General features: G+C 41.1%; 2 protein-coding genes across 3 annotated transcripts in view; both read right to left on the bottom strand.

Moving 5' to 3' along the window:
- The window catches only part of slc7a1a (solute carrier family 7 member 1a), a 30,656-nt gene extending 29,310 nt beyond the window's left edge, over positions 1-1,346 (bottom strand). For both annotated transcript variants that reach the window (XM_026181145.1, XM_026181148.1), the window contains exon 1: positions 885-1,346. The gene's annotated coding sequence lies outside the window, so the exon portion shown is untranslated. The remainder of the gene's footprint in view (positions 1-884) is intronic.
- Positions 1,347-1,447: 101 nt separating this feature from the next.
- On the bottom strand, positions 1,448-12,209 carry paxbp1 (PAX3 and PAX7 binding protein 1). Its single transcript, XM_026181144.1, has 18 exons — positions 11,734-12,209; positions 11,372-11,494; positions 10,832-11,038; positions 10,309-10,530; positions 10,099-10,199; positions 8,009-8,232; positions 7,557-7,746; positions 6,473-6,596; positions 5,721-5,823; positions 5,343-5,458; positions 4,593-4,792; positions 4,345-4,492; positions 4,125-4,246; positions 3,939-4,015; positions 3,761-3,827; positions 3,281-3,427; positions 2,336-2,490; positions 1,448-2,112 (listed from the first exon to the last, which is right to left on the bottom strand). The coding sequence occupies exons 1-18, from the start codon at positions 12,029-12,031 to the stop codon at positions 1,992-1,994; spliced, it is 2,745 nt and encodes a 914-aa protein (XP_026036929.1). The 5' UTR covers positions 12,032-12,209; the 3' UTR covers positions 1,448-1,991.
- Between the last annotated feature and the right edge of the window lie 1,734 nt (positions 12,210-13,943).

The following is a 13,943-nucleotide window of genomic DNA, read 5'->3' as shown; positions in this document are numbered from 1 at the left end:
TAGACTTCAAAATAAAAGTGTGTGTGTGTGTGTGTGTGTATGAGAGAGAGAGAGAGAGAGACAATGGGAAACAACCCAGACTCTCAAGCCAAAAGCCTGCTACAGTAATTGGGGAAAATAAGTAATGTAACTATTGTAGTAATTACAAAAATATCAAACGCTGTCTCTCTGAAGTTCGTCAATAAACGGGGTTTACGATAGCAACAATCTTGCTGCAATTTGTCTATAAATTGCAATTTAAATGAGCTTTACAGTAGCTATGTACTCCCGGACAGCTGTACTGAAAACAAAAGGTTATTGTACAACTGGAAATCGGAGTAATGTCAAATCGGGGCGTCGGTGATTTTAATTTCTACTGTTACTGTCCTCGATCGAGGACAAGAGGAAGACCACCGATTGATAGTTCAGGTTCAGGTCCCACTCAGTCCTGGGTTTAGAGCAGTTTTAAATCCTGCACGGTGCTCCAGATCTTACATGGCAAGAATCCTTGCACGCATCAGGCCACCGTTGGATAACTTAGAGTCACGTGTCCGGGAATTGCAGTTCATTTTGTGTGATTGCATCTTCAAAGGATGCATCACAAGTACCCCCTTAATGTAGAATTAACAGAAGCTTCCTTAACTAGGATACAGTTGCACACAGACACGCTGCAGAAGACGGCAGCACAGACAACCGAGCAGTAAAAATGGGGGTCCGAGTGAAAAGAGCATGTGTTTTACAGCATGGACCCCCTATTCGCTTTACTCAAATGTACACAGGAAAATGAGTCTCTTCAAAGATCCCTAACACTAACTTGGACAGCAGTCAAGCCTGCTATACAGTAGTGTTAAGTGCCCGATCACTTTCATGCAGTCGCTACGTAGCTATTGTAAGCAGTACTTTACCTTAACGGGCATAAGGAGGAGAGGTATTTACAGTTTCCCTGGGAGGCCCGAGAAGAGGAAGCTGTAGAACCCCCAAACTCTCGTCTCACACGACGCTGGTCAGGAAAGTCTCGTCTTTAAATGTAGAAAAGATATATTTAGGTCTTGAGTGGCTATGTCTAGGTAGTTGAGCTAGAGGAGGGGATAGAAAGGCAAAAACAGCTTGTCCCACCCGCTCTTTACTATTGCGCAATCGCCTCCTGGCTGAAATCGCACTGGATGACACCAAATCCCACATGTGGCAGCTGGCTGAAGTCAGTAACAAAGTATCATTTTACATAAACAGAGTTGCCAAGAGTGTAGAAACTGGCGGTTTGCAATTTTTTGAAAACGTTTTCCATGTTATCATTTTAAATAAATCAGTGATACCCATTTCCCCCAAGTTTAAAGAGATATTGTAGTTTTAAAAACCCTACGGTGAAGAACACTGGGTGTAAGTTTGGATTGTTCTTTTATGATCATAATACTTACATAAAACACGACATCGTGAGGGACAGTTGTTGCTTAATGGCAGCAAGACAGAATCATTCAAATGTTCATTTTATTTACAGGCAAATAAACGGCTAAAACAGAATTCTTGCAAAGCTGAAAACAAAGCCCTCAGATTCTTAAAGAGCATTTAAACAGAGAGGTGTGAGGAATACTAACAGGATGAAGCAGGGATCACAGAAAGATCACATCTGGACTGTTAGGAAACAAAAGTTGGATACCATTCTTTGCCTGCGTGCATCTGACCTTTTAGCTCGTATGGCAAAGATGAGTCTGCTGTACAGAGTTGGAGTGAATAGTGTTCATTCAGGAATCAGTCTCAAAAAATAATCCATGTCAAGAACTTCTACACATTTAAAATATTGCCAGCAGTGAACAGTCTCTTTGAGCTGACAATACAAGGCCTAATTTCAGCATCAGTATAAACACACCTTTCTATACAATACAATATATACAATATTTACAAGATCTTTTTTTCAGTCATGGTCTCAGTTGTTGAGTTATTAAGCTGGGTGACACATCCCTTCTCTGGGAATCCCATTTAGTGATCTGTAATCCGGATGAAAAGTTGCTTCTCCTCTATGATTTGACTTCTAAAAGTGGTTTGATGTCTTTAATCCCATGCTCTGCTGCCACAGCTATGATGTGGTCCAGGGCATTCATTTGGCCCAACATCTTCACAACATCTTTGACCTGCTCCCTGTTGTAAGACATGACATGACATGCACTATGAGCACTACAAAAAATACTCATTACAACACAGCTTAAAAGCACTCATTGTGAAAAAGGAAGAGTTAATATGATAAAACAACACCGACAATGCAATTGTTCCTAAAGCACATTCAATACCATTCTTGCAGATATAGCTATTAGTAAATTCAAGGCGCCAAGTTGTATATACAAAGCCGTGTAGAGGTCCTTACTTTGAAGTGCGCCGCTCAATATCAGACCCGACCAGTGCGCTGCGGTGGATTGAGTTGGCCAGGTGGGTGAGGTAGCGACAGAATGGCTCCAACTGAGGCAACGTCTGCTGGCCCTTCAATCCAGAAAACCAGTGCGATGGCAAGCACTCCACCACCTGAGAAGCACACGAGAACGAATTAAACAATAGCTTTGTGTTATCATGTTCAGCGAGCCACTAATGGTAAAAAGATAACCAACTAACATCTAACACCCCAGCAGAAGGGCCAGTTTTTAATAATCATGCGACTTAAAAATAGCAACTGACCATGTAGTCATAAACAGGTACAACAGACCCCTCCTTCAAAATATTTTGTCTGTGCATGCTCACTCTTTACCACAATGATCTCAGCCAACAAATCTTATTGTATTTTACATGGTTGTAAATAACGAGTATGCAAGGTGGGGAAAAAAATGATGTATCGATCACAGTTTGTCACATGAGCAAACTAAAATTACTGCCTTACAGTTTGTGAGCAGTAATTTTTACAGTTTGTAAAATATATCATTTTAAACAAAATTTAATAGGTAGGACCAAAAATTTGTGTCACTAATTCTTATATTACCAAATGTGAAATCTTCTCATCTGCTTTGGAATATCAAGGTTTACAGCACTTTTAAAACAAATCAACTGAAAGCGCAGTTATCAGTTTAAAACTATATATGACAAGTAAAACCACGGTCAGAGAAAAGTTCTAAATTCAGTTTTTCTCAAAAACAAGTGAAGTAGTGATGACTGAGAACCTACACAGACGTAGTGATATCGGTACAATGTTCTCACACATAATATCCGTTCATGATGGATGGAAGGATATTTTGTTAAGTAAAAGAAATCTGCAATGCTCAGTTTAATCTGATTTATCTATTGAATGAAATCCACCCCTACTAAGTGATTACATTTTATCTACCTTTTGGCACTTCTGAATATTTTCCTCCCATGTATCTGTGGTCTGCAGTGCAGAGAGGATATATCGGTTGAGAGTGCTGTCCAAGGCCAAGTCTTTCAGAGAGGACATGGATAAGATACCGTCCCACTGCAGGATGTTGCCCAGCAGCTAAGCATGAAGGAGACAAGAGTTAGACTGGACTCAAAGGCAGCAACACAAAAGTACATAATATCAGTGTGAAGATACTTTGATTATCAGCCCGCTGCAGCTGCTTTTCAAATTATACAGATCTCATTGTGTGATCTCCAACAATCAGGCAAGCTATTCATGTGATGCTATCAGTTCAGCAACTGACTGGAGGAAGTAATTTAAAGACACACACACACACACACACACACACACACACACACACACACACACACACACACACACACACACACACACACACACACACACACACACACACACACAAACAAAAAGAACACACATTTGCACACATACCTTCACACAGGACCAGAACTGCCTCTGATAGAATAAGTAGGGACCACTGTTCTTGTTCTCCAGGATGCTGAATAAAAGCAAGAGAGATTGCTTTAAGCAGCTTTAAGTGCTTATTGTAAATATAGAAAAAATACTAAGTGGAATCAAAATGTTAATATTGTTATTAATAAGAACATACTTCTTGGGGTACAGTGGAAGAAAGACATCTTCATCCAGAGTCCTCCTGGTCCGTAAGACAATTGTTTTCAATAGCTCCTAAAAGAAGGGGGGGGAATCAAGGTAATGACAGCAGTTCTTCTAAAAATATCAGGTAATCTAACAGCCAATGTATTTTGAGGAAAAAGATGATGAGGGTGGGGAGTACCTGTGTGTATCGGTTGTCCCCGTGCAGCACAGTGGGATAGCCTTTTAGCAGTCTGTGAATGAAGCTCACAAACCTGGTTGTTTGACTGCTGGAAAGTGGGTCCCACACCTGCTCTGCCAACACTGCCACATGCACAAAGTAGAGAGAAATGCATATAGTAGGAGTAATTTTCTACAGGCTTGCAAGCCAAGGACATCTCTGAGCATGCTATGCCTCGAACCTGACAGTTTGGAGAGGATGACCTTCTCCACTATAGCAGGCAGCAAGCCGATGTCGCCATCTCCTTTTTGCAACGTGCTGTTCTCTTCAAAGCCGTAAAACAGCAGCGACTCAAACCAGAGCATGTACTCAAAGTTTGCACACTGCGCCTGCACAGTGAATAGAGAAAAAAAAGATTCCATCACCATTCCTCATCCAATTTCCTTTCAAAAAGGAACTGGTTACACTGATAATACACCCATGCCCTACCTCGAGAGGGTTCCATGTAATCAGCTGCAGACGGACTAAGGGGTTAAAGAGCTTGGGCAGACAGAGGCCTATGTAAGCATCTCTGTAGGTGTTGGCATACTCCTTCCTCCACACTTCAAAGTGGGATTTGATGTAGTCGAGAGAATGAAAGTCCTCCACAACATCCTCAAATACCTTCTTACTTTCCCTTATTATACGATCTGGGTAGCACAAAGAGATCACGTCAGATTTTAAAAAATTATTTTCAATATCAGTTGAATCTCATATGTATGGTACGTAATACATTTATTAGACTAACAACCAATGTAAGGTAAATGCCACAGCTGCCCTAAATTAACAGTATTGATAATTACCTAAATCATTTTTAGGTTTCTGTAACCAGTGTGCACAGGCTCTTTAATCAAAACGATACTTTCAATGCAAAAATATAACTACTATTTTTCATTCATTTTCAAATTTACTCTTTGTTTACTAAAAAAGGCAGGAAAAATATTAACGCACATCTTTGGTGCAGTTTTTTTTAAACTTATATTCCTAAACAGAAAACCATTTGTTTTCTTGTTGAATGTTATATTCAAATAATTTGACTTATTTCAGAGAAATTCATTGAATTCAGTTTGTTAAATTTAAACAAGATTTTGACAGATTTCTTTTTTTTTTTTTTAGTTAACATTGTTGAACACTGCATACAATATACATTTACTTTTTAATGTATTTTTTATTTATTTATTTTTAAATACAGGAACATACCTCTCTCCATGTTGAAGCTGGTGATGTCAGTAGAAGTCTCCTCGTCATCAGATGATAAGCCTTCTTTATGTTCTGCCCTCTTTCCATTCTGCTCTCTGGCTTGTCGTCGACGTGTCCTGTATTCATCCACGAATACAAAGGAAGCCAAATTAAAAACATGAGCAGAAATTGCCTTTTACCAACTTGGCACTAAGGTGACACTCTCATGGTCAAGACTTAAAATCTGATGCACAGAAAACCTTTTTTTTTTTTACAAATCTATAGCTGGATTCACATTATTCGTTTCTGTGTAACTGTAATTGGCTTCGCATTTGTGGCCAAAAGTACAGCACAATACAGCATTTCCACAGGGAGAGGAATGTGAGAACAAGTTGGTACCTTCGTGCTTCTCTTTCAGCTATCCTCCTCTGACGACTGTGCTCTTGGTATGCTGCGCGATCTCGGCCAAATGAGTCTAGATTAGGAGCCATGACAGCTTTATCTGCAAGAGACAGGAGTAATGTTAGAGCCAGTAATGAGAAGCTAAGCCAACCCATAGCCTCATTCTTATTCTGATGACTAATTCCAAACTAAAACATGGGTACTCAAATAAGAAAGTATAATTAAAGGCTTAAAAATAAATTAGACGATCAGATCAAAATCTGTTTGAAATTTATCAAGCAGGTGAAGATATTGCCCTAGCCTTCCTATCTACTGGGCACCACTGGCAACAAAACATATTAAATCCAAACAATGTTTTTATCAATCACTTTTTGGTGTCAATTACTTACCAGGCTGGAACTTCACTTATGGCACAGTCAACGTGACAGATGACATATCACTTAATTTGTTTTTTTAAATGCCATCTTTACACAGTCATCTTTACTTGAGCTGAGTTACAAACACCCAGCTGACTTTCAGATTCGGCCATTAAAGGACAGCCGAAACAGCTCCCTCAACAAAGCTTTTTCCATAAACGTACATGCTCATCCACTCGACAACACACATCACTTAGCTTTAATCGTATTTGTGAGAGAAATGTGATGCGATACAACAGCGTGAACCGCAGACACACGCAGACATAACACGCACATACAGAGAGCTAATGAGGCCGTTCAAATAAATCATAAAAACCTTCAAGATGGACTGACTTGAAAGGCTTGCAAACTCCGACGATTCATCTTTAATATCATCCTGTCGTCTCTGGACAAGTCGCGTGGCCCGTTGCCTTAGTAACTGGTGCATGGCAGCCTCCAGCTCCAGGACAGCAGGCACCTGAAAAATATGATGCCTTCTGTGACCTCTGACCCAGCAAAAGTGGGACTCCGAGTCACAGGGATGTCTTGCTGAAGGGATAAAAGAAGTGGGATGGACAGTATAATACTGGAACCAAAATATTGCTGGTGTTGGGTGAAAATGTGCTATTCTGGGGGAGGCTCTCTGAAGTAAAGCCTGAACTTAGTGGACTTAGTTAGTTTAAACACTGAAAAGTGACAAAGTTAAGGGTCAACTTAGATTATTTGTATAGAAAATATAGTGAAGTTCATCATTTCTACCCAACATAAACAATATCATGATCCAGACATGTATATACTGTATGAAAGCACTCCACATTAATTCATGCTGACAATGGAAGGTTAGTGGCCCATTTGGAGCACAGATTAGTTGAGGAAACATAATGGTGGTGGGAAGGCCAGTTCTTCCATCATTCCATATAGTTGCTGTAAGACCAAAACTAAATTATTCTGTGAAGACATGCATTCAGAAGTAGCTATCTGGACTCGTTGTGAAAATATTTTAATACATACTTGTCTAATCTACTGTAATAATTTCTTTTGCAGCTCGAATCCATCTTTCATAAATCTAGTATCGTATTATATGAACAAAAACTAGTATATATTATTTCTGTTTAAACAGCTGATAATGTTAAACAACCTGAACAGGTATATTTATATATTCATAAATATATTTTTAATTAATGAGAGCAGTTTTGAAGAAACTGAGAAATACCTAAAGTGTGCTTCAAGCAACATATATGTACTGTCACATTTGCTTGTTAGCACTGTTAACTAGCCGTAATTATTCAACAGTTAAAAAAAATAAATATAATTACAATTAATCCTCAAAAGACAGCATTTCGATAGACTGTACCCCTTGGAAATCCACATTACGTGGAGATAACACAGACACAAAACAGCATACAGCTAATGAGACTGCAGGCGAATTCTCCCTTACCTTTTCACTGAAACACTCAAGCAAGTCTCCAACATACCCTCGCATCTCTTGCAAGAACTTATATTGCTCTGCATTGTCATTGGATGAGTCCTCCAGCTGCTGTATGGTACGCTCAGAAGCAGCAAGGTCTTCATTGATCTGTTTGTAGCGGTCGACATTTCCATTGTGGCCTGCATGCATTTGGCTGAGCCTGTAGACACATGACATACAAGGACAGAATGAGTTAGATGGTTGTAAAGCTAGTGCAATCTTAATTACAAGCTCTGCAGATAGAAAAGTTTGAAGTACACCAACAATAATAAACAGCAACTAGAGAGGCAACATTTTTGCCTCTCTGGTCCTTAGATCTGTGGACTGTGTGTCTCGGTCATCAGGACCACAGCAAACAGAGATGGCAGCAGCCGAGCTGAGGACTGAAAACAGACGTTGGTGCAGTTTTCTACTGGACCTACCTATCCTGCAGGCGTTTCTTTACCAGATCAATGGATACCGGGATTAGATCATTAAGAGAGGCCCCATAGTGAACGGAACCATTGTCAGCTTGTCCAGTCTGTTTGGCAGTCTGTGGAGCCACTGTACTGTAGGTGTAAGGCATGCTGTAGGAAGAGCCATACGGCTGGCTCTCATAGCTGTTCTGGTAGTAGACTGTGCTGTCTTCTGGCTGACTGCTTTGGACCTATTCATTAGGAACACACAAAACACAAAACACTTCAGCTACTAAAAATAACAGCATTGCTCCAACTAACGATTAAAGCACAAATTTTCAACCCCATAAACTATTCAATATATTAGGGTGGCACAATGGATCAAATTTTAATTTCAATCATGATTTTGGCTTCCCACAATTAATTAAACATGATCAAGCGATATTGAAAATGCATGCTGCACTATAAAATGCAAAGGCAAATCAAGCCTTTCCTAAACATTGCATATGCTTAACACAGCTGCTCCCTGCACCATGTAGTTTCCTATACTAGCTTGGATGAGGAACAACTTTAAAAGACTGATGTACAGCAAAAGTCAGACACAGTGAAGAGCTTGTGCCCGATCATTACGCATCGTTCGGAAATGCGTCACTCGATTCAAAGTGACTTGAGTGACGTTAACCAAGAAGAAATCATATGCAAAGAGTTCTGTAAAGGTGTGTCTGCCTCGCAAAGCAACACAACTTATTCAAGCTGCTTCCAGCTCACAAAGATGCACTGAAATCACCAACACAATTGCATTCCATTTGACCAAAGTGTGTGTCCACTAAACATTGTGAGTAACAAATTCACATCCATTATGCAGGTATAATAAATGTTGTGAAACACTATATTTTACTTCACAATACCAAAGTGAAAACAAAGGGTGGTGGCAGTCTGAGTACCAATGCCCTGAAATCCCTTACCCTGGCCACCTTATCCAACTCATCCAGTTGGACTAAATCACCCATGTTCTGGGTCTGCCCCTGGGCTTCCTCCCAGTAAGACATGCCCAGAATACCTCACGTAGAAATGGTAAATGGCCTGTATTTATATAGCGCTTTACTAGTGCCTAAGGACCCCAAAGCGCTTTACATATCCAGTCATCCACCCATTCACACACACATTCACACACTGGTGATGGCAAGCTACATTGTAGCCACAGCCACCCTGGGGCGCACTGACAGAGGCGAGGCTGCCGGACACTGGCGCCACCGGGCCCTCTGACCACCACCAGTAGGCAACGGGTGAAGTGTCTTGCCCAAGGACACAACGACCGAGACTGTCCAAGCCGGGGCTCGAACCGGCAACCTTCCGATTGCAAGGCAAACTCCCAACTCTTGAGCCACGATCGCCCACGTAGAAGGTGGTACCCTAGTCAGATGCCTGAACCCCCTAACTTACTCCTTTATATTTGTAAAAGAGCAGCAGCTCTACTCCGAGTCCCTTTCGAACGACCAATCTTCAGCCACCTGGGAACCCATTCTGCTTCTATCTATGACTAACAAGTGAGGCTAGGCAGATACTGATTAGTAAATAGACAGCTTCATGACTACAAAAGATTGGTGCAGCATCTGCATCACTGTGGATGCCGCTCCAATTCATCTATCGATCTCTCCCTCCACTCTCTGCTTACTCGTGAACAAGACCTCGTCCCTGACCTGGAGTTATCACTCCATCCTTTTCCGATTGAGAACCGTGGTCTCAGGCTTGGAGTTCCCGATTCTCCTTCCAGCCGCTTCACACTCGTCCAAAATGCTCCAGTGCAAGCTAAAGGTCACTACCAAATTACCTAAATACGCTCAAGCTTCACAAAGATTGAGATGCTCTTACACACCATCTAAAGACATTGTTCCAATATATTCATATGGAAGAACAAATATTTAAATTTCTCCACTTAATTGAAAAACAGAAAAACTCTGATTAAGGGAAAGCCCCAGTTTTTTAGTAAACAATACAATGGCAGCACAGAATCAAACAGTAAGTAAAAACACAAACATCATTCACTGTCAACAGTCACACCTGATAGGAGAATATTTTTATTATATCTCTCTATCCAGAGATTCAGTACATCTTACCTGGGGTATGCTGATCCCTTTCCTAATTTGCTCCTGCTCCCAGCGGCTCACCTCCTCATCCTGTCCGGTATCCAGTGCTTCATCATCACTACCCTCAATACCTGTACACATATGAAAGACACATCCATTTTTAATAAAGTTAAAAAAACAAACAAATCTGATTCAGAATAGTAGTCAGTAGACAGCAAGCAGGGAAGCTGAATAGAGTACCAATCTCCTCGGCTATCTTTTGTCTCTGGCTTTTGTTCCTGACGCCGCTGAAGCGGATCCTTTTCTCTTCCTCATCTTCGTCATCGCTGGCATCTTGGTCTTCTCGTACCAGACGTTTCTTGGGCGCCTCTGTTTCAACCAGAGGAGCATCACCTCCCAGCTCTCTAGCAAGCTGCCGGCGTTTTCTGGCAGCATGGATAAATGCTGCATCAGGAATCTCCCCTGGAATAAAGTCAGAAAAGTCTTCATCTAACTTCTTGTGATGCTGTGCAAACAACAAACAATACAGCTTGTGTGTTTGGGGCATAGCACTAATGCAGTTAAACTAACACAGCAGAGTGGTAGATGTAAAACGCTGCACCTGTTCTCAAGATATCAAAACCAAAGACACTGATATTCCTTGTTACATAACACACAGAAAAACTCCACAGCTATTACAATGCCAATAAACTGTCATGAATGTGCTCCTGTGATGACAGTCCTTTCAGATAGGTACTGTGGTGGAAGTGTGTGTCGTATATACCTGGTCTCAAGCTGCCAAGTGTGGAAAGTGTGTTGAATGTTGCTCCTGTGCTGTTGCTTCTGGACACTTGACTGTTTGTCTGACCACTTTGACTCCTTGCATCCTCCTCCTGTTCATCAGCACTCTCCACCTCCATTTCTTCCTCTCCCTGTTCACTACTTGCTCTGCTAATAACTTCTTCTTTAACTGCAGGCTGAGCTGGAGCATCTAGAAAAAACAAAAAACAGGAATGCAGTGAAAGATGCATCAAGTCGAGTGAAATCATTTATGGCATAGTTGTGACTGTCAGATGTGGCTGACAACACAACTACTATGGTTAAAGAAGGTGGGGGGCCTCTGACAATTAATTGGCTGAAACATTGGAAGTATTTGCTAACGTAATTTAATGTCACAGTTAAAAAAAAATTATAGTTCTACTGCTTAATTAGGCTTCACCTTATTTCATAGTTGGGCGCTAATATATAGATAAGTAGTAAATATAATATTTCATGGTTCACATGACAGCACATAACGCATGGCATTGACAGTAGGCTAACACACCTGATTTGACATCCTGTTTGGTAGATCCAGACCTCTCCAAGTCCTCCTTGTATTCTTTCTTGAGTTGTTTCAGAATCTTTTTGCTGTGATTGGATTTCTTCACTCGGAACACCTCTGAGCCGTCTGTTTACAAACAAGTCGTAGCACAAAGTTAATAATGAGTCCAATTAACCATGCACAACGTGCATGTTAGCTTGGTGGTCAATAACTTTCTTCCCTCTACAGTGCCTGGGGTAGGAAGTGTAGTTTGCGCAGAATATGCAGAAACTGTTTGATAACGATCATACTTAAAACTGCCACGCTTTCTCCGGCTAATGTGAACAAGCTAGCTAGCTTAGCATCGGTTTGGCTACCAAAGTTACCTTCTTCATCGACGAAGCTCAGCAAACTGGCCTTCGTGGGTCCTGGCACGGCAGTCGTATCTTTGACCTTCTTTTCCTTCTTGACGGCTCTAACGCTGTTAGCCTGAAGGCCGTTACTATGACAGCTCTCTGTAGTGCTGAGCACTCCGGTAGCGTTGCTGTTGGAAGTCTCCATAAATGGGATTTCGGTAGGCCCAAACATTGTCGGCGCCAGCTGCGGCTGCTGACTCTCCTCCTGCTCATCCTCGTCGGACTCATTCCGACGTCTAAAGTTAGCTCTTTTCGCCTTCTTAAACATTTTTTTTAGTTTACCAGCTAAATGCAACAGTGCACGTACAAACACGGTTCATCTTAAAAATGTAACTCGAGCCGAAAGATGTCACAACCACACACCATGTCAGCCATTTTCTTTCAGAGAGATGTGCAGTGGATGCCGCGGTGCTAGACGGCTGTCTTTCCTTGGCTGTGATTGGCTGTTTCGCTGTCAGGCAACCGATTCTTCTTCGGTGTTTCTCGGGAGTTATTGTCCCTTTCTCCTGAAAGATATAGCATGTCCTGACTGCGGGGTTTTGGAAACAAATTCAAACGTACAGCTCTGTTATCACTTCCAGCATAAATGAAGACAGAAAACTAAATAGCAGTGACGTTTGTAGGGTTACTGAAGTTTGGCTAGCTGGTATATAATGATGTGCTACGTGACCGCTAGCGACACAGCTATGTTAGCATAATATAAACAAGCTAACTTTTTTTCCCACTCGATAAAAGTTAACGTGAGTGTTCTCGGTGGTCAGGAACAAATGTAATCGCATGGCAGGATGCTGTAAAAGGACCAAACTTCAGCCAGGAGAACAACTGAGATAATCCATCCACAATACGAGGTTAGTCATTCATATACTGCTGCATGGGCTGGGCTGTAGTTACATCCTAAGGTTTTAAAAACTGAGCTTAAATAAATGATTAGCGTAATAAAAGCCGAGGGAGGTCAGCAGTGATCACTGACTGTTTTAGGAGCTTTTTGAGATTAAATAGAAGAAAATACATAACATTAAACATGTTAACAACACAAAAGCCATATTAAATGCAGACTACTTTAGACCCGGAAGTAGGATTCGTCGCGTCATCACTGAACAACCGGATTGTCCTTTCTCCACTGAAAGGACTTTTGAAATACTGCCTCCTTTGTAGTTTTAACTAGCTATTGTCCCGCGTCCTGAACCGCATGCGGCTCTTTTAGGTTTTTCCAGCAGTTCAGTGTAATTCTGACAAAGAACGAGGCAAAAAATAATATTTATAATATTAATATGTAATAATAATTAAAAAAAACTGTTACATTTTTTTTAATTATGATTTCTTGTGATTCTTGTCCAGCTATAAAATTGGGCAACCTAGCTGACTTTTATGTGCCTACGTCAAATGATGTGCCTACTGACACAGTGTCCAATTTTAAACAGTCTGTTTAATTTAACAAATTGCTGTACTGACAGTAAATTTGATTTAATTTGCATAGAGTGGCCTTCTTAACTCTTTGGCCACTTTCTTTCAAGCTAGGCCTTAATACTTTTTTCTGTCACTTCCTAATTGTTCAATAAAAAGCTAAAACCTTTTTTTATTATAATAAAAATACAAAGTTAAAGTAGAAAAATTGTAACTTTACACTGCGGAGTCACATGTGATTTTAAATCACTATCAATTAGTGCTTTAAATATAAGTAATGGTGGCATGCTAATTTATACTTAAAAGACTGTGTTACCTTCATTATATGAGCTACACTTCTTTTTCTTCAAGAACTGCTTTTGGTCTGTGGCTCCGCGAGGTGGGGTAGTGCTGTGGGTTCGGGGGCATGTGCCAGGAAAGCTGTCAGGGCAGGTTGGATCAACTGACTGACTGTCTTCCCTGTTTTAGTAGCTCGTGGGGTCCGAAGAGAGGGAGACCTGAGCCAGAGACACGATGGCTGAAAAGTAATTGCTGAAAAAATAAAATAAAATAAAACCCTCACTTGCCCCGCAACACTGACTATGTCTGTGTGTGTCGTGCCGGGGTCCAAGACAGGGAGTTGTGTCACATAAAGGTTGCCGACCCCTGGTCTGTGGTGTGTCCAGTTGTGTTAGTCTCCTGACGGAATCTGTGTATCAGGTTCTCCCTTTAATGCAAATCTTTAATGTTGCCCCTCTACATGTCCTAACTTTGCAGACCTGTATTCACCACCCTGC

This window comes from Astatotilapia calliptera, chromosome 10 (assembly GCF_900246225.1).
Source record: "Astatotilapia calliptera chromosome 10, fAstCal1.2, whole genome shotgun sequence".
Taxonomy (NCBI): domain Eukaryota; kingdom Metazoa; phylum Chordata; class Actinopteri; order Cichliformes; family Cichlidae; genus Astatotilapia; species Astatotilapia calliptera.
The sequence above is the reverse complement of the archived record's forward strand: the minus strand, read 5'-3'. Positions and strand labels throughout refer to the sequence as shown.

Bases quoted from the DNA above. Each gene is read 5' to 3' on its own strand.
- paxbp1 (XM_026181144.1), bottom strand. From the start codon at position 12,031: ATGTTTAAGAAGGCGAAAAGAGCTAACTTTAGACGTCGGAATGAGTCC. The intron at 8,233-10,098 runs GTAAGATGTACT...CCTAATGAATAG, and splicing joins AAGGGATCAGCATACCCCAG to GTCCAAAGCAGTCAGCCAGA. The intron at 3,428-3,760 runs GTATGTGTGCAA...CTTCATGCTTAG, and splicing joins AGTTCTGGTCCTGTGTGAAG to CTGCTGGGCAACATCCTGCA.